This window comes from Vulpes vulpes, chromosome 9 (genome assembly GCF_048418805.1).
Source record: "Vulpes vulpes isolate BD-2025 chromosome 9, VulVul3, whole genome shotgun sequence".
NCBI lineage: Eukaryota > Metazoa > Chordata > Mammalia > Carnivora > Canidae > Vulpes > Vulpes vulpes.
In genome coordinates this window covers 35,968,283-35,994,687 of record NC_132788.1, presented here as the reverse complement: position 1 = coordinate 35,994,687, position 26,405 = coordinate 35,968,283, and the positions used below count along the sequence as shown (strand labels likewise).

At 47.0% G+C, this 26,405-nt stretch overlaps 1 protein-coding gene and 1 long non-coding RNA gene across 2 annotated transcripts in view; one reads left to right on the top strand and one right to left on the bottom strand.

Annotated features, from left to right (window-relative positions):
- The window catches only part of FGF9 (fibroblast growth factor 9), a 34,121-nt gene extending 9,134 nt beyond the window's left edge, over positions 1 to 24,987 (bottom strand). Inside the window, exons 1-2 of the mRNA XM_025996663.2 lie at positions 23,577 to 24,987; positions 14,531 to 14,634 (exon numbers count right to left, since the gene is read on the bottom strand). Coding sequence (XP_025852448.1) covers positions 14,531 to 14,634; positions 23,577 to 23,853 — 381 coding nt within the window. The 5' untranslated portion in view covers positions 23,854 to 24,987. The remainder of the gene's footprint in view (positions 1 to 14,530; positions 14,635 to 23,576) is intronic.
- LOC140593867 (uncharacterized) lies at positions 20,386 to 23,576 on the top strand. Its single transcript, XR_011994223.1, has 2 exons — positions 20,386 to 20,655; positions 23,006 to 23,576. It is a non-coding gene; the product is annotated as an uncharacterized lncRNA (long non-coding RNA).
- Positions 24,988 to 26,405: the final 1,418 nt, after the last annotated feature.

Genomic DNA, 26,405 nt, shown 5'->3' with positions numbered 1-26,405 from the left:
AGGGGAAAAATTCAGGGAACTTCTCTTAGGATTGTAGAACACCGAAGTAAAAAGAAATCACATGTAACATTTCATAGCATAGATGATGATCTGGTAAGAGTAGTAAGTCATCCAGTGACCACTGAAAATACACACCAAAGACCTGCAAACACTGAAGAAACCCCACACTAGGTAGGTAGCACAAGAGGGAAAAGCCGGGAGCAGAACACCCTCAAGAATCAGACTGACACACAATGGCAGAAACATGGAAAGCTGAAAAGCTGGGAGGTAAAATTAAGGAAATAAGGGATCCAGAAAGACAAAAACAATGGAATCCGACTACTTTTTTTCCAGAATAACCATCAGATATACCACAGGGAGTAGCTGGACATATTGAACAGGAAATGAAAAAGAAATTGCAGTAGAGGGCAGCCCAGGTGGCTCAGCAGTTTAGCGCCGCCGTCAGCCCAGGGCGTGATCCTAGAGACCAGGATTGAGTCCCACGTCACACTCCCTGCATGGAGCCTGCTTCTCCCTCTGCCTGTGTCTCTGCCTCTGTGTGTGTGTGTGTGTGTGTGTGTGTGTGTGTGTGTGTGTGTGTGATGAATAAATAAAATCTTTTAAAAAAAGAAAAAGAAATTGTAGTGGAGGAAAACAGGGAACATCAAGTAAGATGTGCTGCATCAGTTGCCCACTGCGGACAGGGCTAGGGCAGCTGATCTGAAATGCAGACAGAATTAATGCTTCCAGAAGCAGCCAAGGGAATAAGGTTGCTATTTCAAGGAAGAAATGAGGACAAGGAAGAAGACATCACTTTGGCACAAGAGGCCTCTTCTTTCTTCTCTCTGGGAGACCATCAGGAGGATCCCACGCTGGAAGGTGTCTCATCTACTACACTTCCTTGCATTTTGGGGCACCTGCCACTGCCCTCTTCATCATGTTGACCACCAGAAACATGCCTTATTTGATGAATGCCTGCCTGACCAACAAAGCCTACATTGTAGGTTCTCCCCAGGCGAACTGGCTTAGGAGAAAAACCAAGTCTGACAAGAAAACAAAAAGTCAGCAATATTGTAGATAGAGCACTGAAACCTATCATGGGAAAGTAGGACACGCACATAAGGCAGACAAAATACAACATCACAGATAAATAATACCAGAACTCTTGAATTTCTCAAACACCCCCATCCCCTCCCAACACCTACAGAGAAACCCTATGTAAAATCTCAAGGTATATAAAGCTTGTATTTAGCATCACTCCCCACCCCAGTTCTTGGGTCCCTACCTCCTACCTTCAACTGTACTCATGCTAGCCCAGATTCCTCTGGAACCCAAACGTTTCCTCCCTCCTCTGAACCTGTGATACATAAATGGTCCTGATCTCTCAGAAAGTGACCAGTGCTGCTGCTCCCTCCACTTTGAACACTCAGGTGACTGTGTCTAATTCTCTCAAGGCCCCTTTCTCTGCTAGAGTGTGACAGCCCACTTCCAACCATAATCAGGGCTGATACTATCAACTAATAATTCCACTGCTCCAAAGCCAAATTCATATGCTGACATGGATCCTTCTTAAAACAGAGCTTTAATCCTGGAAAAAGAAACAGTTCTGACAGTTCGGGTGCTGTGACAGCCTGGTGAATTTACCAATATGTTAACATTAGAAAAAAGAGTTACAATAATACAAAGGAAAGTAAATCCCAAAGAAAGAAACTTCTTTAACTACGTGGATAAAATAATAATGAGCTACATATAAAAATAAAATATCTAAAATTAATCTTGATAAGCAAGGCTTCGTGGTTAACACTTTATGATTCCAGGGATGCAAGAATGAAGGAGACACATTTATTTTCAGAGACTATGTCATAAATCTCCATTCCAGAATTCAAGCTTGCAAGAAACAGAGTTTCTGTGCACCTCCCATCCAAGAAGGAGCGCAAGAGGCTGTACCAGGGCAGCGTTTCATCACCGCCACACTCGTCCATGAAGAACGCTAAGGGAACAAGCCTGTACTAACGAGCCACTGCAAGCCACGCAGTGTGCTGGCTCTTTTATGAGCTTCGTCTCCTCTCAGCCTCATAGCAATGCTGACATGTGGCTGTCCTTCGCCCTGTTCCACAGTCAGAGCTCAGCAAGTTTGAGTAGACTGCCCAAGGTCGCACAGCTAGCAAGCTAGAGCTGGGATGCTAAGCCTTGTCTTTCCACTACTCTGTGCTTTACCTCCAACTTCGAATTGTTCCAAATGCAAGTAGAGGCTTCACTATTCCATCAAAATATGGCAAATGGGAAAAACCAATCTTGAAAGATAGAGAAATAAAAAGGATACAGGCCAAGTTAACACAGTCAAGAGAAAACTATCTGAAACATGATAATTCATATGGAAAACAGATGGAGGGATGAAACCTAGAGCTAAGGGTGGACACACAATGGAACATGGCAGCTAAATGGGCAAAACTCATTCCATGCAAAGTAATCACATTATGTACCATATGGGAAGGGATGTCTTCAGTATGACCTTGGCCAGTCTGTTCTTGGAATACCGCACTGAGCTTTGAGCGCTTCATTACAAAGGAAAAGCAAGTCACGATAGAGATTTCAATGATTTATAAAACACCAAAAAAAGAATAAGAAAAAAGGGGATCAGCTTATGTCAGGATTTTAAGCATTTAGAAAGAGGACAGGGCAGCCTGGGTGGCTCAGCGGTTTAGCGCCACCTTCAGCCCAGGGCCTGATCCTGGAGACCCAGGGTAGAATCCCACGTCAGGCTCCCTGCATGGAGCCTGCTTCTCCCTCTGCCTGTGTCTCTGCCTCTCTTTCTCTGTGTCTCTCATGAATAAATAAATAAAATACTAAATTTAAAAAATGAGGACAAAGGAAGAAATATCCGTATATGTCTCTCCCACTTAACACCATAACCTCTAATCCTGAGGGGGAGACCTCTGCATCAGGGGTGTCAGGAAGGCAGACACTCTTCTCAGCCACCTGTTAGGATGCTGCTGAGATGTACCCGGTCAAAGGACTGAGAAATGACATCTATGCACAAGTACAAATCAGTCCCCGGCATGGAGGGGGGAGGCAAGACGTAGAGGGTGGCCTGGCCTCCGCTGTCACTGCCCTGAGGGGTGCAGCTCCCACTTGGCTCCAGGGAGGCAGTCGCCTTCTTTGTGAGGCTCAAGGGCACCTCCCATGCCAGGGCTGACGGTAATGACAGAAGTCACTCCAAATGTCAGCAGTGTAGCCTCTGGTGGCAGCTGGGAAAAACAGAAGCAAAAATCACGGCAGGGGGAATGGAAGTAAAGATAACAGAATTAGGAATGTCCAGTAGCCACCATGATTCCGAATCCTGCAGCAAAGCTGCCTTCACACAAGCATTCCTCTGCTAAGGACACTTGCCTGTTTTCTCCATCTCCTTTGTGAATAATCCTGAAGTTCTCTCCTGCTCCAGAATTAATCTCTCCCCTCTAAGTTCCCCCAAATCTTTTTTGTACATAATTCTATTATAACAAGTATCCTACCAAATTATAACTCTTGATCTGTGTATCTGCCACCCACTCCCGCCCCCTCCACACACACACAAAGCTGCAAGTTCATGGACCAGTTCTAAGCTCATCCACAAGAGGAAATGCCCTTTGCATTTGTATGTACAGTTGATCTCATTATTCGCCATAGTTCTGTTCTCTGAAGCCACTATGAACGCTGAAGTAGTAAATACCGACACCCTGCTGCCAAGAGAAACACGGGGTTTGGTTCCACACAAGCCACTCATAACACTTTGGTCACATAATCAGTGCATAACCTTGTTTTTTGGGGGTTTCTATTTAAGTTAATATCATAGATTCATTAACAATGAACTCACCTCCAACAGTACTGTGAAGCTCATGCTCACACAAAACTATCTCATTTATCTGGTTTGCTCCATAAGACACGTCACAGCCAACTTGCATTTAGAAACACCAGCTAGCACTTCAGCACTATGCTTGGAGGGATATTTTAAACAGTAAAATCACCAACAAAAAAGTTAAAAAAAGGAAAAATGTGGCATTAAATAGATCCCCAAAAGGATATTGTTTATAGTGTGAGCTGAAAGAAGGCATAGCATCACATGGTAGGATCTCAGCTGGAAACAGGCCCATCAGGCAATTCCCTTTTGCTTCTCCTTGAATGTCTGCAAACGACCATGGAAATGCCACCAGGAATGATTTTAGGGTCACTAAGCAAATTTAATAAGTAGACAAATTTGCAAATATACACTCTGCAAATAATGAGGAGCAAGTATATTTCTAGCACCTACTACAGTACCAGTGTGTATTAGTAGTAGGGGTGTCAATGATGTTGGCTTCATGAAAGCCAGCAGGGAAGACTGAGGGTGTGAGAAGAGTGTGAACAAGCAAGGGTAGTGAAGGTATAAGTGAATGAAGGTGTGAGGGAATGAAGATGTGAGTGTGTGAGCAAATGAAGGTATGAGAATGTGAATGAAGGTGTGAGCCTGTGAAGGTGTAAGGGAATGAGGGTGTGAGTGAGTGAGTATGTGAGTGTGTGAGCAAGGGAAGGCATGAGCAAGTGAATGTGTGAATGAGTAAAGGTATGAAGTGTGAGTGAGTGTATGAGTAAGTAAGGACGTAATTCCTGAGCAAGTGAGGGTGTGAGTGAAGGTGAGAGAGTGTGTGAGCAAGTGAGGTTGTGAGTGAGTAAAGGTATGAGCCAGTGAAGGTGTGAGGGATTGAGGGTATGAGGGAGTGAGTATGTAAACAAGTGAGTGTGCCAGCCAGTGAGCAAAGGTGTGAGGGTGTAAGCAAGTGAGTATGTGAGTGAGAAAAGGCATGAGGGAGTGAGCATGTGAGGGAGGGAGGGAGGGAGGATGTGAGTGAGCATGTGAGGGTGTGAGTGTGAGCAAGGGGGTGTGAGCAAGTGAGGATGTGAGTGAGCAAGTGAGGGTGTGAGTGTGTGCCTGAGTGAGCAAATACGCAAATGAAAGTGTGAATGAGTGAGACTGCCCCAACTCTGGCCAGCCTGTCTGGCATGACTAATCCCAGGGCCTGGGAGGCTGACACACTTGAAAGAGGAGCAGGAGGCCATGCGACCCAGCATTGGCCTCTGAAACAGGCCGCAGGCGGGCGGGAGAGCCGTCCAGGTTCTGCGGGGCCAGCAGGCCGCTGGGGACCCCGGGAGACGCTGGAGAGGCGAACAGACGGCGGGGCCAGGAAAGCAGACAGAAGCGACGCAGAGGCCGTCAGCTGAGCCCGGTGGCCCTGGTGTTATGTTCTCTTGGTGGTCCTCTCACTCCCCAGTTGCAAATTCACCAGAGTTCACAGGCGCAGGGAACCTGAGCACGAGAGAGCCAGCACCCCGCACGGCAGGCAACTACCTGGGTCCAATAGCCATGGCATGGATTTGCTGCTCTTTTCAAATACATACACACGAACTGTTCTGTAACAAGTGCGTTTTACAATGTTAACGAATTCACAGCACTTTTTGTCACAATGTATCACCATGTATTTTTTTCAATCAAAAGACACAAGCACAGGGGCCCCTGGGAGGCTCAGTCCTTAAGGGTCTGACTCTTGATTTCGGCTCAGGTCCTGGTATCAGGGTTGTGGGACTGAGCCCCACGGTGGGCTCTGCGCTCAGATGGGAGTCTGCTTGAGAGTCAGTCTCTCTCTCTCTCTCTCTCTCTCTCTCTCTCTCTCTCCCCCTCTGCCCTTACCACCCACCACCTTGTGGTCTCTCTCAAATAAATAAATCTTAAAAAAAAAAAAAAATATATATATATATATATATATATATATATATATATATGAAATATATGATCATAATTACTACCCTGTGGGACTCCCTAACATTTTTATCAAAAAGGGAACTTTGAAGCACCTGGGTGGCTCAGTGGTTGAGCATCTACCTTCAGCTCAGGACATGACCCCGGGCTCCTAGGATCAAGTCCTGCACCAGGGTCCCCACAGGGAGCCTGCTTCTCCCTCTGCCTGTGTCTCTGCCTCTCTCCGTGTGTCTCTCATGAATAAGTAAATAAAGTCTTTTAAAAAAAAAAAAGGTGGGGAGAGAGCCTTGTACACAATATGGTCAGGAACCACTCCAGTCTGTAAATTAACTCTAATCTTCCTAAATTAGGTGCTTAAGAGCCAGGGTCTGCACGGTCTTCTTTAAAAACAAACAAAACAGGTGACTCGGGATCCCACTGACAATACATTCATCCTTTCAACATTTAATAAGTGCCAACTACATGCAAGACACTGTTTTAACTAGTGGCAGTTCCATGGAAAACAAAGTAACCAAGTCCCTGCCTCCCCAGAGCCGCCCTTTATGAAATGGAATTCTATTAGGGACGTGGAAGAACTAGATCCCAGGGGAGGTTCTACCCCAGAAACAGCCCTTCTCTCAGCCTTTCCTCATCAGACACTGAGGCAGCAGGGCTTCAGAAGAGGCAGCAGCATGGAGCAGGGAACCGGAGTCAAACCAAAGAAGACAGAAGGGGTCTTATGTGAAGTTTGCACCTGTCATGAGGAAGATTCTACTCCGAGACTCCTGAGCCTAACAAAGACTAGTCCTAAGCATGTTGCCTGGTACCCAGAATCATCCTCCTCCAGAGGAGAGGAGAGCAATCTACTGAGCTATTAATGATTAAAACCAAACCCTTTCCAAGGCCTATAAGTCTCCAGGCTTGTGTTCTGTGACTTTGGAATGTTTTAAATATGCCTCAATAAATCAGTAAAGTTACCCCCACTAAACAACATATACTTAACTAAAATTAAATAAACAAATTGATACATGTGTTAAAAGATGATTTTCCACTAATGGCCATCAGTAAAGATGCTAAGGAAACAAATCAACCACAATATAAAAACTAGGCTACTAGAAACAAAAAAACAGTTCGAAAATCATATCTGTAAAGGAAATACTAAAATCCTTCTCCAATACATGGTTGATTCCAGTAGAATTCGTTTGTATTCACATAAAGGATGGCAACTCTTATGTGAATGTACTGGACAAAGTTTATTCATCCGCTTTTGTTCAAATTGTAATTTGTCACCATTTGACCTTGAATAAGCCACTAAGCTGCTAAACTCTCACTCTCCCCTTCTCTAAAACAAGGACAGCGTAGGAACTAAATCAAATAATATGGTAGAAAATGTTCTTCTGAGGTGCTTCCCTCTTTATCATCAAAGAATTATTACTCAATCCTTTGAAAATTGGCAATGTACATAGGCAGTATAAGGCAGTGCTCTATTACCCAAAATATCCGTTAAAACCACCTATTTCCAGAGCATACTGCTATCAAGTAGATTACCAAACAAATGACCCTTTTCATTTCCTTTATATGAATTACATTCTTTGGAGACTATCCACAGGACATGCCTAAACATCTACCATCAAAGTAATGTGAACTGAAAAACCACAATGACAAATTGCTAAGTCTAGTGGTGCCCGGCCATTTGGTATGGCATCCTGTTCCACAAACACTAGTTTATGCTGCTCATTCACACGTTGCTCACGATCACCAGTGCAGAATCCAGTAGAGTGCCAGGGTTGTGCTGCCTCTCTAGTATTCCCACCAACTCTCCTGACTGGACTTCACACCTGCTGTAATGCTTTCAAAACCGGCATCTGCAGATGCCAGGAAGACAAGGGACCAAATTTGGAGGGCTGCAAGTTTTAGAGGTGAATGTTTTCACTTTGTCTTTTCATTTCATAAAAAAGTAAAGGGATTGTTTTAAGGCTATTCTGGACCCTCCAGGTGACCATCTGTAACCATATACTGCCACCCCGGAATGTATTTGTACTAAGTAGTGCTAACTAGTGCTATTCTCACTATCAAGGCTAACAGGAAAAGGAAAAAACACACCTGGCACAACAGCAGAGACCACATGACATCATCTGGTCTCCCAGGAATTGGAATAGGAAGACTTGGGGAGATAGGGGGACAACTGCCTTCCCAAGGTGCTCCAAGGAACCGGTGGGCTCAGCTCAAAAAACCTTTAGGGCCACACTGACAGTGAAGCAGCATCTTGGCCTCAGTCAGAGTGTATCTTCCATCTCACCAAATCAACCACGCCAATCTGGATTTTCATTGGTCTTAGGTTGAGTGTAAGTTTTAATATTAATAGGTTTTGAATTGGAGTTGCCAAAGAAGAATAAGAAGTCCACATCGGTTTGCATTCAAATGACAGAATAACAATAATTTAAATCAGTAGGGGTTTCTAGGGATCTGAGACACTTTTTTTTTTCCTCTTAGACTGATATATTCCTTCACTCTGGGACAGGTGGATTTACAGGAGCTCTCCCCCTGTACCCCACACCATGGAAACACTTTGCAAGGGAAATCCTTTGACTCACATACCTCTACCCAGCAGAGACAACGGCCCCGGCCAATGTATTTTTTTTTTAAGTTTATACACATAGAAAACATAGTCAAAAACCCATCACACCTTGTTATTACATGGATTCATATAAACCGGAGCCCAATTGTGTCTTTGGAAACAACCAAATCTACTGGGAAACACATGTTTTATAAGCATCTGCATCAGGATGATGATCAGGTTCCAAAGCACTGGTCTGAGGGCTGCAAGAAGTAGGCATGAGTCACTCTGCCATCTACAAGGTCTGGGTCTTTAAATAAGGAAATACAAGACTCTGCAAGCAGGAAACCACATACTAGGTAGTGCTATCGACACACGGTGCTTAAACACAGCAAGGCTCTGCATGGATGCAGGGCATAAGAGGCTGAATAGCTGGGCCAACGAACACTGACCATATGCTAACCACACATAATGTGTACTGCCAGGCCTTTAAAACCAGAAAGATTTTAAAGACAGAGAAACCGACTCCTAGAAATTTAATCTAGTGGAAAAGACCAATAGGAATTAAAATTCTGGAGAGAATAAAATAAGTGCTATAGAAGGGATATAAGCTCGAAATCTGCATGTCATCCTTTTGTATCACTTTACAGATTCTATCCTCTACTTTCCTGTATCATTATAATTGTAGTGATCATGCTACCCTTTTTAATGAAAAGGTGAAATAACTTTTATTAAATGCAAGCTTCTTGAAGGAGATTAATATTTTCATGGCATTCTTTTTTAAAGAGATATTTATTACAGTCAATTATTCTTGATGCTTTAAAGTATCTCAATAACACTCAGATAGGTTAGATTAAGACTCTAAAAGTAACTATCCAAGCCTTACTTAGAGTCTCCTTGATAGGAATCAAAGTGACAAATGTAAACTAATACCCTAATACTATGATCCTCTGGCTGTGTGTGTGTGTGTGTGTGTGTGTGTGTGTGATCTCTCTACAACACAGGCAGGATATTCTAATCTTTACATTTGAAAGCTCATGTGCCCTAACTTGTCTGCCCTACCTTTACTGAAACTCCTATTCATCCCTCAAGATCCAGTTTAAATATTCACCACCCATGCAGTTATTTAAACACTCTTTCAGACTCCCAAGAAATTTGTGTGTTTCTCTAATATACTGCACTTCACATTGCACCGAATTATTTATAAATATATTTCTCCCTCCAGATTTTGAGATCTTTGCTGCACTGTTATACACTCAGCACAGTGCCAGGCACAGAGTAGTTATAGATGTTTGTGAATGAATGAGCAAGCAAAGGAATTGATATGAATTAACACACGATTGCAAGAATCAATCCCTACCCAGGAACCAGAATTATTCAGGTTGCCCTTAAGTCATATCATGATACACACTAGCAATGTAGTTTTTCCTACTGCCATATTCTAATAAGGGGATCAGAATTCTAAGTTTTCTGAAGAAATATGACCCCATTGACCTCTGCCCTTTTAGATACATTCCTAAAATAAACTTGAAAACAAAAGAATTACATAGACAAAAAGAGAAAACTTATCCCAAAATACATTTTAAATTAATTTTTGCTATATTTTGCTTTACTTTTTGAGTAGAAATCTGCCATTTCCTCAATCTCCTATTAGCCTTCTTCTATAACTCTTTTCAAGGTTTCCCCAATGTTTAGAAACAAAACATCTCCACTTTAGTTTGCTGAGCTTTACACAACTTCATATAGCTAAAAATTCTTTAAGCTGAAATATTTAGTGTACAATTGATCCTTGAACAATACAGGGTTGGGGCACTGATCCCTGTGCAGCTGAAAATCTGCATATAACTTCTGACTTCCCCCAAACTGAACTACTAATAGCCCTATGTTGCCTGGAAGGCTTGCCAATAACATAAACTAATATATATATATGCATGTTATATGTTACATACTACATCCTTAACAATGAGGTCAGCTAAAGAAAAGACAATATTAAGAAAACCACAAGTAAGAGAAAATACATTTACAATATTGCACTGTATTTATTGGGGGGGGGGAAAAAACACCTGCCTGGAAGTGGATTCACCCAGTTCAAACACATGCTATTTAAGGATCAAGTGTATTTCATAGCACAATCATTGCCTGTTTCTTTTTTTCTCCTTCTCCTAGTCTTATCACAATGAAAATGTAACATTTCAGTCACTCCTCATTTCCACTGCCACACCAGATACGATAACCACAAACCCAACAGAAAACATGATTCCTAGTCACAGCGGAGCACAGATCACATCTTCATTCCCCTCTCCTGCCTTAGGTAGAGACCAAAAGGAAAACCACCTGCTTTCTTGCCAGCTCTATACATAAGGGGCAAAAAGATCTTGCTGCATGAACACTTCGTGTACATAGAGAACGTCGTGCATTAGGCAGACAAGACTTGAGAGTAAAGCCTAAAAAATCCAAGCCATAAATTCTTGAGATCCAGAATAAGAAAAGACATCCCAGACATCCAAGTCAAGCTATTCATCTCACAGATGAAGAGAACAAGAGCCCAGCACTTCACTGGTAGTAGAGACAGAATGAGAGCTCAAGTCTCCTGACTCCTGTTGCCATGCTTTTGCCAGTACACTCTTTTTCCAGCCTCAGCCTCGTCCCCCTTGGGCTGGACACACCAGGGACAGCATATCACAGCCTAACTCGGGATGGGAATGGAAGATGGGGATTCTCCCTTCCAGCAGAGTTCTCAGTACTGACTGTGTACCTGACCACACAAGCAGACACAGTGAGGTCCATGCCCATGTGTTTCATGAAGCATCAAAACAAATCACAATGCTTAGTTCATTTCAATCCAACAAGTGTTTATTGAGCACATACCATGTGCAGATGCAGGCAAAGTGGTTGGTGAAAAGTACTGAATGTTCTGCTACAGCTCACGGTTGCTCCCCTTTAAAGGATCCACTCTGGGATGCCTAGGTGGCTCAGTGGTTGGGCGTCTGCCTTCTGCTCAGGCTCAGGGCAAGATCCCAGGATCCAGGATCGAATCCCACATCGGGCTCCCTACTGGGAGCCTGCTTCTCGTTCTGCCTATGTCTCTGCCTCTCTCTCTCTCTCTCTCTCTCTCTGTGTCTCTAATAAATAAATGAATCTTTAAAAAATAGATAGATAGATAGATAGATAGATGATAGATAGATAGATAGATAGATAGATAGATAGATGATAAATAGATAGATAAATAATCCACCCTGAGAGGTGACACTCGTATAGGAGTTTTGAAAGGTAATGTTCCCAAGAGTGTGGCAAATGGACTGGAGAGGGAACAAGCTGGATGCAGACAAGCCGCTACAGACACTCTTCCACTCTTCCTTCCACAAAGGAAATCACAATTTGGAAAATTATTCCTTATTATACTTTCCTCCCAGCAGTTTCCAAGCCTAAAGATACTCTTTACAGGAGAAACTGCATTTCTCAAGCACGGGAGGAAATGGAGGCCTTTCCTTGGACCCACCCCACCCACCCCCTTTACCCACCTCAGGTTCTGTGACTGTGGTTTTCAGACAGCTGTGTCACTTGCTGGCCTTGCAGCAGTGGGCCCAGAAGCCTGCTCCTAGCCACTCACTCTGTGCACTCAAAAAAGCCCAACACTAGGCAATCAGACTTCCCAGAAAACATGCCAAGATGGGTTGCCCACCTCTCTGCCCCCACCACAGGCAGAACCATCGCGGACAATGATAGCGTCTACACTCAGGGCACCTTCTAGAGTCCACACTCTGTTCCCAGCCTGTGCTGCAGACTGAAGCATCCAAAGACAGAAGAGCCCCCAGAGGAGAGGAGACATGAGCAAGAAACCACCAGAAGAACCCAGACAGCAAGATGAGGCTCAGCTGGACAACAAACATAATGCCACTGTGCTGAATTCAAAGTTGCATGCTTTCCTTGTCAACCAATCAACTGCAAGAGGCTGTCATGCTGGCAAGTTCATCTGGAAGACTGGTCATCTCTCTCCAGGGGAGGGTACTCTGCAGGGGCATGCAAGGTAGTCCAGGGAGCAAATACAGCCTCCATTTGTGTTTACTCATTTGTTACAACCTTTAAAAATGTTTACCTTAATATGAGTCTTATAAAATAAAATAATCTATATGAACTATATTTTATATAGAGAAGCTTTAAGTAATTTAATATACACTGTTGAAATCCATACTCAAACAAATTTGTTTTGCTGGTGGTATGTGATCAAGAGTCTGGAGATGGTGATGATAAACCACAGTCCCTTCCACCCACTGAAGTTTGGATTGTGCCCTACACACAAGAAGCATTTTACCGAGTTCAAATGTGACCAACTTTATTTAATCCATAAATTAAATTTCCATATACCTAAAAGTGAAAAAAAAATGAGGGGGTGACAAAAGGAGAACATTAGTTTATGTTTTAGAAGTGTGAAAGCAGGGGCCCCTGGGCAGCTCAGGCCATAAGCATCTGACTATTGATTTCGGCTCAGGTAATGATCTCAGGGTTGTGAGGCTGGGCTCTGTGCTGGGTGTGAAGCCTGCTTAAGATTCTCTCTTTTCCTCTCCCTCTGCCCTCATCACTCTCCCTCTATAAAAATAATAATATCTGTAAAAACTTCCTTATACCTTGTAGCTTTGCACTTAAAAGTGCTGACAAAGATAATTTAGGCAGTAAATAACTTTATCTAAACCACGATCTGTGTTTAAAAAAGCTAAACCCAGGATGCCTGGGTGGCTCAGCAGTTGAGAGTCTGCCTTCAGTTCAGGGCATGATCCCCATCCAGGAAACAAGTCCGGCATTGGACTCCCTTCGAGGAACCTGCTTCTCCCTCTGTCTATGTCTCTGACTCTCTGTGTGTCTTTCATGAATAAATAAAATCTTTTTAAAATAAATAAATAAAATTAAATAAAAATAAAACACTAAACCCAATCCTATGCTTAAAAACATATTTTAAAATAATCTATTCTCTCAAGAAAGCTTTTTTTTAAAAAAAAAAAAAAAAAAGACAAACATCTAACAAAATCTACACTGGTTAGTGTAGATTCAAATTTTACCAAGGCAGAGAAACCAGTCTTGCATTATTAAAGTGATGTGTGCTATATTCAAATTACACAGGCCAGTCACTGTCATATGGAGTGTTTGAGTAAAAGTTTTGATACTACTCCAACCCTTGCATGTGTGTGCACATGCACACACACATATATTTACTTTATGTGGACAGGCAAGGAATATATCTAGAAAACATTTATCCTAATTATATATGAAAATCCCCTTTATTTCTGTCTCCCATTCTGAGTTTCTTTTAATTTTTAACTTTTTGTAGTTTCTAATCAAAGTTCTCCTATTGTAGATAACATGGATTAAATCCTTGGCTACCAGTAATGGCCAGGAAAAACTAAAGGTTGATTGCACTACAAGCTTTTTGTTGAAAACTTAAGTTAGTATATATAGTAACTAATAATCTATGATTCACACTCATCCATTTAGCAAAAATGTATTAAGTTCCTACTGTGTAGCATGCACTGTGTTTTAGAAACCTGCTAGCACAAGTAAAGAGATAACAAAGATCTAATGTCAGTACCCTTCTCTCAAAGCAGAAATAGGGACTTTGTCTCATTCACTGTCATCCCTAAGCACATGGAAGCCCCTGGCAACTGCTAGGCCGTAATAAATACTTCTTCACTGCCCCCTTCAAGGAGCCTACAACCCAGTAGAGATGGGAAGTGAGACGGGGGGAAAAAAAGAAACTCATAATATTTGCAAATAATTATAATATTTTTATATTATTATTCACATACATGAATATCTGACAATAACTTCCATTTCCCTCTTCTCTCTACATAATGAAAGTTTTATGTAGCTCAAAGAAAGGGTTTATACTCACAGCATGGTTGTCTATTTCTAGTTTTAATTACACTGCTTTGCAAAGCTTAGAAGATAATTTCAATTCATTTCAAAAATAACTCCCATTCAATACAAGAAGATGGGATTTTTCACACTTGTGAATTTTTTATTTACTTGATAATTAAAATGGTTTGGCATATAAATAAAGCATTTTCTTAGAAACTTTGGTCTAGTGAAGAGCCAGGGCTGATATCTATAAATAAAAACAAAGTGGTTTTTCTCCAAAAGCAAGAACTTCCAAACAGATTCAGTTTCATTTCTAGATATTTACAATCTAGAGAAAATGCAGTTCGAATCAAATGTGAGGCATAAAGATTGGCAAAGTCTCTCACAGTACTTACTGATCCATACAGCTCTCCCTTCTCATTCATCCCGAGGTAGAGTCCACTGTCCACGCCTCGAATGCTGACCAGGCCCACTGCTATACTGATAAATTCCAGAATGCCTGTAAGACAAATGGCAGAAGGGAAAAGACAGGTCAGAGCACAGAGCAATTCCTTAGTCTCAGCACCCCTAGGACTTTTTGAGAGGACACTGAGCCCAGCTCCCAACTTGGATAATCTCACACTCGTTAAAGAAGTCTCTTCTCTTAAAACCACCTCCTACAAGAGCTGATTTTTCAATTAAACTCTATCTTATAATAATGACACCAAAAGACTTACCAACACAACACATAACAAAACACTTTAAAAATGAAAAAGCTAGTATTTACAGTATTTACAGATACCCTAAGAAGTGACATAACAGATAAACCAAAATACATCTTCTAAATAAACTTAACAGATAAACCAAAATACATCTTCTAAGTAAACTTACAAGACTACAATTTAAGAGAGGCAACTTACTCCCACTTTGTAAATATGAAATTAATTATTTGTATATGTGTACATATATTTGTGTATATATTTGGAAATATTCTATTCAGAGAATGGTCTTCTGTCCCTAAAACAGGAGTACAAAGTGCTAACCCAAGACCTGATTGGTGTCTAAGGAAAATTATCCAGATCTTTACTGTGTAACTTTATTGAGCTCCATCTGAAAAATTATAATAGCCTATACACATCCCAAATATTTCTGCCTGAACAAAGTATTGATTTTTGCTGTACTTATCTAAGCCTCAGAGAGCTAGTTAAGCAATTAAGATAACATAATATTCGGGGGGGGGGGTGCTGATACCAAAAAAATGCTCTTGATGTAAAATAGGCATGGAAGACTCTACCCTAAAATCAAACTAACATAATGATCCTCTTTTTTTAGTTTCCCCTTGCTTACCTCACTAAGAATAACAATACCTAAGCTGGGTATAAATCCAGAATTTTATGGCCATACAACAGCAGCTTTAATTTCTCTAACTATATTATTGTTTTAAGATGATTACCCAACTGTATATTTGGGACAATGCTAGTATTACTTGTGCTAGCCATTTGCTCAATTCTGTCATAAATTGCTACATTTTGTGTAGACCTTCAGTTAACACATACCAAATACCAAGTTCTTGTATTAAAAATATCTCAAATATTAAAAAATTCACTTATATTTAAGAGTTTAGGAAAAAACTAAGGATAACAGTATGCTATAGGCAGTCTCATGTGACTAATAAAAAAGCACTTACATGGATTTTTAAACAATTAATTTTGCAACTCTCACAAAATAGACTGTGTGGCAATCGAAAGAAGACATGCACTACATAAATCTAATGAAGCAAAGGGTTCCAAGACGATGTAAAAAAAAAAAGAAGAAGAAGAAGAAGAAGAAGAAGAGAGATTTCTTATAAAGGGGTATTCTTAATTCTTTGATAAGCACAAAATGTAACAAATATCTTGGGTTTACATTTTATAGAATATCTACCTGGACATGCAAGACTATTTTCATAAAATGTGAAATAGTGTATGGAAAAAATATAAAGAGAAATTACACATTGTATTTTGGATCTAATAATCCCCAACTCTATATTGGGAGATGGCATCTAAAAGCAGCTAATTTATTACTAGCCTTCCCTACCTCACAAAGCAAATGGAAAGATAAATAAGGAAATATTTCCATAAATTTATTTCACATGAGATGCACTCCCTTATTGACACAATTATTTCACTTTATTGTGCTATTTCTGATTCTTATGATTAAAAATAATTTAGGGATCCCTGGGTGGCTCAGCAGTTTAGCACCTCCTTCAGCCCAGGGCGTGATCCTGGAGTCCCGAGATCAAGTCCCGCATCGGGCTCCCTGCATGGAGCCTGCTTCTCCCTCTGCCTGTGTCTCTGCTTCTCTCTCTCTGTATCTCTCATGAATAAATAAATAAAATCTTTTAAAAATAAAAATAATTTAAATTGTGGCATTTTATTACCATTAGGAGCCACATGCATATGCGGTGTGTTTTAACTACCTGAAAACACACCACAATATAGGTCGGGGTGATCCTGAAATCAGTGTTAGGAATTCATTAATGCCCAATTTTCAATATAAAATGAATGATAGGACTCATTTTACACCCATTGAGGTCTGACCACTTTAATATTCCATGTCAATGGGGAAGGGTTTAATCACAAAACTAAAAGACACTTGCATCTTCCAACAGGGTCTTTCACGACCTCTCTGTTTTCCCTAAATGGGAGGCAGCTCAGCTCAGAGAACTAATCATGAATATTCATCATCATTGCCCACCAGGCCCCAAAACAACGGGGTGTGTGTGATCTTACAAAACCATCTGACTAGCTTGTCTTCAGAACAACAAGAAGACTATCAATAACCACAACAATGACAATCATAATAGCTTGAACACGTGAGTATTTAGTCTCTGCCAAATGAGAGGCCTTCTTTCACTTGATGCTCAGAACAACCCTTGACATTACAATATTTTAATCTCCACCTCATAAATGGGGACATTGAGGCTTAAGGATGTTAAATAACTTGCCCCCAAGCAATCAGACACCAAAGCCTATGTCCTTATGGATTATGTACATCTTATGATTCTTTTTACCTTTTTTTCATGTATCCATGATTTCTGTACCATTTTTGCATAGTCATTTCCTTACTAGTGACTAGAAAATGTTACCTAGATCAGTCTCCACAGACCCAAGGAGTAGGACTAGAAGTAGCAGAGAAAATGAAAAGCAGGTGAGTTCCTGGGGCTGTCTATGCTCTCTCATCATGCCAAATTTGGGAAGATGGGCATCCCCTATGTATGCAGACTATTCACCCAAATTGTTTATGCGCACAGAATTACCTCTATTAAAAGAGTTAAACACTGAAATTATTATTATATATTTTAGAAATGAAAGTATTAAGATATCTATCTTGTTTCTTTTTCTAGCATCAACAAGATCTAGCATCAACATCTTGTTGATGCAAGAAAAAGAAACAAGATAGCTGTTAATTCATATGCACTGACTTATTGGATCAACAAACTATTATTGGGCAGCATGGGTGGCTCAGCGGTTTAGCGCCACTTTCAGCCCAGGGCATGATCCTGGAGACCCAGATCCAGTCCCACTTGGGCTCCCAGTATGGAGCCTGCTTCCCCCTCTGCCTGTGTCTCTGCCTCTCTCTCTCTCTGTTTCTCATGAATAAATAAATAAAATCCTTTAAAAAAAATAACTATTATTGAGTGACCATAAGCCAAGAAACATGCCATTTGTTAAATATACTAAGATGAATAAGATATAGCCTAAGCCCTCTATCCACAAAGAACTTACCGTCTAGTGCAAGGAAAGACAAACAGATAAATATGACAATAATGTGATAAAGGCAGCAAGAAGAAGATGTTTAGGGTATGGCCAGTGTCCACCAATGGGTAGCTCACTCAAGTTTGGGAAGGGGAGTCAGAGAGGGCATCCTGAAAGTGAGAAAAGTTTTTGAGGGGCTCTCCATGTGAGAAGGAACAACCTATATAGTGACCCCAGGTGGAAAAGATTTCATCATCTCAACCCACCATCCATCTCTCTGCAGCTCCTTGCTCCTTGAAAGACAGAGACCTCAGAAGAACAGCCCAGCCTTTTATGAGGTCATCCCAGTGACCTAAGGGCAAGCAGAACACCTGAATGTGTGAGTCACAGCATTCCCCCACACACAGAGAGAACACCAATGTTGTTAAGGTCAGAAAGACCTGGCAACCTGCTCAAGATCCTCTCCGCCCAGATTGAAATCCTTATCATTCCTGGTACCATCTTGTCCACAATAAACTCTATAACCTCTACCAAGCCAGGTAACCTCTCCCTGGGCCTGAGCCAAGCGAGTGCTTCCAACCACACTTATTTGAGGGCGGACCACTCCCCATGTTATCTGTTTGCATGAGTTTGCAGTACAGAGGGCTGCTAGATCCGGAGCAACCCAGGAGAAGGTTTCTGTGCAGCAACATTTCAATGTTTAATGAGCAACAGGAGAGGAACGAAGGAAGGGAAGAGTGAGGAAGAGAAGAAAGAAGACTGGAAGAAGGGAGGGAAGGAATGATGGGATTGTGCCCAACATTACAACCGTGGCCCTCACATGTGTACTGTAGTGGGCTGTCTCTCTTCTTAGGCAGACAATCAAGACATCAAGTCAGAAGAGTCATAGTAATGGGTAGTGATGGAGTGACAGGGGAAGCACAGGTTCGGTAGCTAGTGGCATTTGGCTGTTCTCTTTCACAGCCGCCAAGAGTTCTTTTGAGGATGTGCTCACTGGGTGGGCCCAAGGGGGTGGGGGGGTGTCTGATGGGGTGTGAGGTGATCTCTGGTCCACAGGAAGGCCAGGACAGTTCCTGAGACCACCTCAGGCAAATGACCACACCAGACTTTATCCTTGCTCCACAATCACTAGGCGTGAGCGGTCAGCCCAGAGCTCAGTTCAAATAGATCATTAACCTAAACGTGGCCCAGCTCCCAAGAGCCCCTCCACATTGAGCCTCATCCTCAAGGCCATAATGAGGCCAGCCATGGCCAATGGGAGGGCAGGCAGAAGCTGCTCCACTCTTGGCCCACGCTAAACAACCCTCTAGCCTAAGAGCCCCCAACACTTAACAGAGCTGCATTCTTTAGAGGACAAGAATGTATGCAGACTGTGGAGAGAGGCAAGAACGAAGCTTTCCAAAACAGATTAACCCCCCTCCCTCCGGAGCTCCCTGCTCACCCAGAGAATCCCACACCAGGGCTGCCAAATCAATCATTTCAAAGCCCCAGATTCAGTAAGTCTGAGTCTGCAGGAACTAGAGCAAACCTCAGTTTCTTTGGGAAATGACTGACTACCTGGGAGTTTACAACTCCAATTTTCCAAGAATCTGAACCAATCCGGAAGACAACGCCTTCAATAGGAGGCCTTTCCTTTAGTGAGGTATTGAGCATGCAGCCCCAGGCCCTGCTCCTGTGGGGTCCTGATGAAGCCGGGCCTTCCTGGCCTTTTAGAACCAGCAGGCCAGGCCCAGAGGCTGAGCGGCAGAGAAGCAGCCGTCTTTCCACGAAGTCAAGCGGTCAATCCACTCAGGCTTCCTCCTGCCAAGTTAAATAGCGGATCAGGACCAACGCTCACTTTTTTATTATTCTGCATTGCCATTTCCTCAATTGATTTCCTGCTCACTTTTTTCCGTCTAGCAAGTGCTTTAAAGAGAAAAAAAAAAATATATATATATATATATATATGTATATATGAAATGAAACCTCTCACTCCTCCAGCCGATTACCCAGAGATACAATTCCTTGTCCCTTTTCTCCGTGCTGCACCGTGTCTCCACCTCAGCACCCCCAAAGGAAAAAACAAAGGGCTCCCTCAAGGTCCCACCTAAGTTGTCGCTGCCGCAGCTCCTGCTGGGACGCCCGTGAGTCCCCCGCCCCCAGGCCCCTGCACTGCCGCTGCTGTGTCACCGCCAGGCTTGCCAGCAGCTGCAGTCACCTGCGGCTGCCTGGGGGAGGCAAAAATCATTTCTCCAGCACGTTTCCTTCTACCAGTTCACTGCACGTAGAAATGCACCTTCTGTTTAATCAAGGTGTAAGCCCACCCCCACCCTCGACCCACGGCTACTCTGTTCTAGGGAATCGGAAGAGAAATCGGGGTGAAGACACAGTGCCCTGGGGGAAGCTGCAGAGACGGCAGGGAGGGGGGCAGGAGAGGCTGCGGGGAGCGCGCCGGAGCGCCAGGTGTGGCGGAGCTGCCGCAGCCCCGCCGCCCCTCCCCGAGCCGGAGCCGGAGCCCGAGCCCGGAGCCGCGGGCTCCCGGGCCCTCCCCTCGCGCTCCCCGCGGGTCCTAGCGCCGACGCGCCGGCTCCTCCCGGGCGGGGCTGAGAGCGCGGGCTGGAGGCTCCCGGCACTCGCACCTCGCTGCGGAGGTTGCTAATATTGGGACCTGCCGCAGCGGTAGCGGCGGGAGACCGCAGCACTGCTGTCACCCCGGGGGCCGCTTCTCCCTGCCACCGGATGAAAGACTTAAATAACCCTCCCGCCTCAGCCTCTTCCCCACCCCCACTGCGCACAGCCACCCACTCGGCTCCATCCCAACGCGGGTGAGTGGCACCGCGGAACGCCGGGCGCGCCCTTCCCCCGCAGCCAGCTCCGGACGACCCTCGAGCTCGCCCGCTCGGCGACCCTGCCCCCAGCCCGGGCCGGGGCTCTCCTCTCCTCCCTCCCGCGCCGCCCCCACCAACCCAGCCGACGGTGCCAACCGGGTCTAAGGAGTGGAGATGTCACTTCCTTGGCGACACCTTTCTCCAACCTCCAGGACCGGGGGTGGAGTGGGGTGAGGGGTGACGACGTCTAGTTTGTTTTATGATCTCTACTCAGCTGCTGTAGCAGCCGCCCTTGTCTGCCGACCCCAGAACTCGCACCCTCGTGGTCCCCACAATTCCACTCTCGCATCCTCACTCTCCCCTGTGGATTTACTGGATTTCCAATGACTCGACTGCATTGAGCGAACGTCCTACCCTAAAGGTGACTGCGCTAACATTTTTTTTAAAAGCCCGTGGGGGTGGGGCCGTGGAGAACCCCCGCTGGAACATCCCATAATCTCTGCAGGCCGGGGAGCGGCCGGGGAGCGGCCGGGCTGCACCGGGTTCCGAGCGCTCTCCCCGAGGCAAGGATCGGCAAACGCACACAATGAGGCTGCCCCGGCCCTGCCGCGGAGAACCCCGCGGCGCTGCCCCTCGCCCCACCCCTCCCAGCCCGGAGGCCGGGGCCGAGCCGGGGCTCTGGAACGCAGGCCCGCAGGCCGCGAGCTCCGCTCCCGCAACGCCGTCAACAATAGCTCAGCGCCCCCTGCACCGCCTCGGCGGCCCTTTGTCCCCCCACCCCTTGCCCTGTGGCTCCGGCCTTGTCGGCCGGGCCCCGGACCCACCTCCCGGGCACAGCGGAGCCATCGACTCTCCGAGACCTGGCTGCGTGCTTCGGCGGAGGGAGATGGGTCCGCACAGACACGGGGGAGGTCAAGGGTACGACCTGCAGCCGGTCCTCGGTCCCCGCCACCCGACCCGCCGCCGCGGTGCGCGCCTCCGGCGGTTCCCACACCGCAAACGACCGCGCTGCCCGGGGCGGCGGCCGTCGGCCCCGCGCGACCCACACTCACACACAAAGAGGAAGCGAAGGGGCTAAACGTGGGCCAGAAACAACCTCATTCCCTAAACCCGGCCAGAGGCGTGCCAGCCCCTGCCCGTCGCCCCCGACACGAGGCGTCCCTGCAGCGCGGAAGGGCGCGCTCCAGCCGGGTAGAAAGGGGGGCGGAAGCGGAGTGCGTTTAGGACCGCGCGGAGCTGGCCCGGCGGCCGCCGAGAGCGCGGGGGGCCCAGGCGGCCTCGGCACCTGCCGGCCCCGCGCGCGGGAGGACCCGGGCTCCCGCCGCCTGGCGCACCTAGGCCGCCCGCCCAGGGCCCTCGCCGTCCGCCCGCGCGGTGCAGGTGTCCTCGGCGGCCGCGCGACGCCGCACGCTGGGTCCCCCACCCACGGCCGCCCACCGCCTGCGGTTTGAGTACCGCACGCTCCGCACCGGGGCAGCCCTTAAAGCGGCCGGATACAGCAGCACTTGGAGTAAAGTTTAGTCCTCGCTGTGCAACAATCAGACCTGAGTTTATCTGGGGGTGGGGGGGATGCAGTTATATTTCAACTGAATAATTGCCAAGCAAAGAGCTACAGCTTTGTCTTTTCTTTTTTGAAGCAGAGGGGAGACTGCCACAATTTACACTAGGAGGTTCAGCTTGGGGCTTGGGCTAGGCGAAGAGCAAAGGGAAAACATCCTGGGGATGGTCCCAGACCATCCCCATCCTCACCTCCTGGCATCATCGACAGCCCCACGAACCTAGACAGTTTAGGCTGTGCTCAACATCTGGCATTAAAGCATGAGGAAGAAAAATCACAGGACTTCGTTTTTTACGACCTAGTTTAAGTGTTGTCAGGTGGGTTCACTGAGAAGTTAACTCCTTCCAACAGCCTGGCTGTCCAACTGGCGCTTTCTTTCTTTCTAGTCAGTAAGGAGAACAACCGAGACTCCCTTCGAGGGCCCTGAGCTCCCTGACGCTGTGCTGGGCTCTGGGCGGCCCCAGGCACCTGTGTGCAGGCATCAGGGTGAGCACGGTCACCAGCACTCGGGGCTGCAGCCCTCAGTGCTGAGTCACAAGAACCCTCCTTGGGAAATGAAATCCTCCGAATGCCCTTTAAAATTAGCTCGCAGCGTTTGCACGCGCGCGCACGCACGCCGGAGAGCCACCCAGGAGACCCACGCGGGGCTGCACACGTTAGTGATAACTTGATAGCTGCAAGGACAAACGCCCCCGGAGAGCGTTCTGCCCCTTCCCGAGTCCTGTTCCCCCAGCGCCTCTGCCTCCGCTGCTCTCGGAGTCTAAAATATGACTTTCTTCCTCCCCGCAGAACAATCCGTCAGCAACCTTCGCCTACGGGGTTTTCAGACCCTCACGGTGGGAATAAACAATACGCTTAATTTACAATTCAAGCAGTACACTTATTAGAAGAAAAGGAGAAGGAGCAAAAACTTCCTTGGGCCATAAGATGATAACCACTGCCTCAGCAAAATGCATTTTCAAGTTCTCAGTAGTTAATGATTAAAGCTTTAAACTCGTGCAATCAGCCCATTCAAAAGAAACTTCCTAAACCCCATCTTCCCGAGTATCTGATGCAAAAGAACTAGAGACTTTTGTTATATTTATAAATCATGTCCTCCTTTCAAAAAAAAGTCGCGAAGGGGGGGGGGGGGCTTTCAATGTAGACTTGCATCAGTGCCAGTGGCAGATCTGCAATTCCCGAGGCTTTTTGATTTTTCCTTCTTTTTTTTTAAGCTGGCAAGACAGAGACAGAGGGACGGACCCCTTCCCGCATCCCTCCTCCCCACCCCCACCCACCCACCCCCGGGCCGCCACCTTCTGGGTACTTCTAACCCGGACAGGTCATTGCACGGACATTAAAGGGTTAATGGTATACCTACCGAATCGGCTGTGGTCTTTCCTGGTTCCCTGGATAGTACCATTGGGGAAGATTTCTAAGTGAAATCCAGTCCTGCAGTATAGCTGCCTCCGCCTGAGAATCCCCTTTAAATGATCCAAGTCTGTGACTGCGGGTCCCCTGGGAAGCCCCCCTGCTTCGGACTGACCCAGGTGGTCACTTAACAAAACCGGACTGTCCACCGGCAACACGGGCACATTCCCAAACGGTACCGCATCCTGCACACCGAAATAGTTCCCAACTTCACCTAAGGGAGCCATCAGAGGACTCGGCTTTTGGAGCACAGGAATAAACAATAATGACGGTATCAACCCAGAAGATATTAGGCGAGGTATATCCAACTCCCCTCCCTTACTGCAGTTGCAGAGAGAGAAAAAAAAAAAAAAAAGGTTCTTTTCTTCAATCCATTAAATGCATAAATAAAAGTAATCTGCTGTTTCACTGGCACAGGTTCAAGGTCAAACCACTGATAGTCTAAGAAACCACCACTTTATACTCACACACTGACATATTGATAAACATATCTATGTATCTCTATAGATAGATCCCCAGCTCTTAGCAGGCAGGAAGGTCTTCATCCCATCCGACCGTAATAAGGAAAAAAAATCCGTAGTTTCTCCATTTGGTTTGAGATCAGAATGACCATAGCAACTTAAATGCCTAGGCGTTATTATAGGGATTTTTAAGATGCACGGGCTACGTCAGAATTTACGGATCCCGACTCCAGGAAGGCATGCGCTGTTTTTACTCTAACCGACTCTGCAGACATCAGCATGAATCCTTTAAGGGGAAAAAAAAAAAAAAATCTCACGTTGGCGGTGGCGACAAAATCTCCCCTCCTGGTCCCCCCTCCAAAAATAATAATAATAATTTTTTTAAAAAGAAGAAGAAAAAAACTTTAGGCGTCCAAAGCTAGTATCCAGAATTCTCCGGAGGCTCGGAAGACGTCCATTGGCTTAGAACGGGTGGCGAGCGGCGAGCGAGGAGAGCCACGGCCGGGAGCTCGCGTGCCGCCCGGGCTGCCGCGAACAGGTGTCGCCGCGCCGGCCCGCGGAGCGTTGTACCGGGCGGAGCGCTCCTCCTGCGCAGCCCCCGCCGGCGCGCAGAGTGGCGCAGCAGCGGCATTGGGCTGGGTTTAAGGTAGCGCCGCGGCCGCCCGGGCGCCCCGCGGTCCTAGCGCCCGTCCGCCGCTGCCGCAGGCCCGTGCCGCGTGCCAGAGCGCGGGACTTCCCAGGGCACAGCCGAGGTACCCGCTCTACAGAGAAAGATGCGCGGAGAGCGCCGGCGGCAGTACGCCCGAGTGTCCTGCGGCACGGCATCTGGTAGCCAAAATCTTCCTCGATGCATTGGTAGAGGCTCGGACTACGATTGGGAAAGTAGTTTTCACATGGACTCTGTCATGTTGCGTTGCATTATAAAATAAAACTTACTTGGAAGAGTTGGAGGGACGTGGGGTTGAATCAGTTAGCTTGAACGGGCACGGCAGTTTCTCTTTCATTCTCCTGCCAGACACACAGAAGCGCCAACTGTGTTGCAGGTAAGCCGGATGGATGTGAGCCCAGCCGTGAGTGTGTGTGTGTGTGTGTGTGTATCACACACACACACACACACACACACACACACACGCCCGCACAGAGGCACCAGTGGCCTGTTCGGTCCCAGGCTTCCCGGCGGCAGGGGTCGGGGCAGGTACGGGTGCAGCCCGCCGCCGGGTCCCGGCCGCCGCGGTCCAGTCGGCAGGGGGGCGCCAGGGGGGCGCCAGAGGAGCGCCTCGGTCCCCGACCTTTGGAGAGCCGGGTGGAGGAGCGCCAGTGGGCCCAGGTAGGGGGGCCGTGCCGCCCCCGCTGTTTCAGCCCGTCCGCCGTTGGGGAAGCGCCGGAGGAGGTCCGGGGTCCCTCCCTTAGGGCTGCAGGCCCCGCGGAGCCGCGTGGGGGGCGCCACGGGGCCAGCAGCCGCGCCTTCCTGCTCCGCCTCGCGGGGCCGCAAGTGGAAGCCTGAGCTCCGGATCCAGGCTCCGCTTTCCGCTCGTGGCCGGCGGCCCTCGCGCCCAGCCACAGGCCGGGACAAAGACACCCGCCCCCGCGGGCCTCGAGGGGCCCAGAGCCGGCGGCGCGCTCCGCTCCCGGGACAGCCCGCGGGCTCCCGGGTCCCCCGAGCCGCCGCTGCCCCGCCCCGCCCCCGCCCCAGCGCCCACCCGCGGGCCACCCTCCTCCCCGCGCCTCTTTGTTCACATTGTCTTAGGGAGGGCTCGACTCTCGGGTCAAGATGGTGAAAGTTGCCGAGACTCGAGCTCAGCCCCAGACGGCAGGACGTTCGAGGGGGGAGCAAAGGCGAAGCGGAGCCCGGACCCCTGCGCTGGGAGGGGGCACCCGCCTCTTGCGGGGGGGCCGCCTCGGGGGTCAGCTGCGGGCTCGAGGTGAGACCCTGGGCTGGCCCTGCTCGGGACACAGCGGTTTCACCCGCAGACGCAGGGGAGTCGTGAATGTGCAGATTTCTCGGGCGCAGGAGGTGCGGCGACCTGGAGCGACCTTGCCCTGCCCCCGGGGTGGGGCGGGCGGGGGCCCGGCAGGGGGAGGCGAGAGGTGAGGTGGTCCTCCCGCCCTGCGGTTCCCACACCCCTTTGCCGCAGTCCCAGGTCATTGGGTGTCCGCGGGCTGACTCGGTGCGTCGTGCTTACGTGTTGAGGAGGCACCCGAGCCCTGCCCCGCGGCATCCACAGCGGCCACATCCCCGGTGGGCTCCGACGCCGAGCGCCCCGGGGCAGATGCGAGAAGCCGGGGCGGGGGAGGGGCGGGGCGGAGGGGGTCACTCT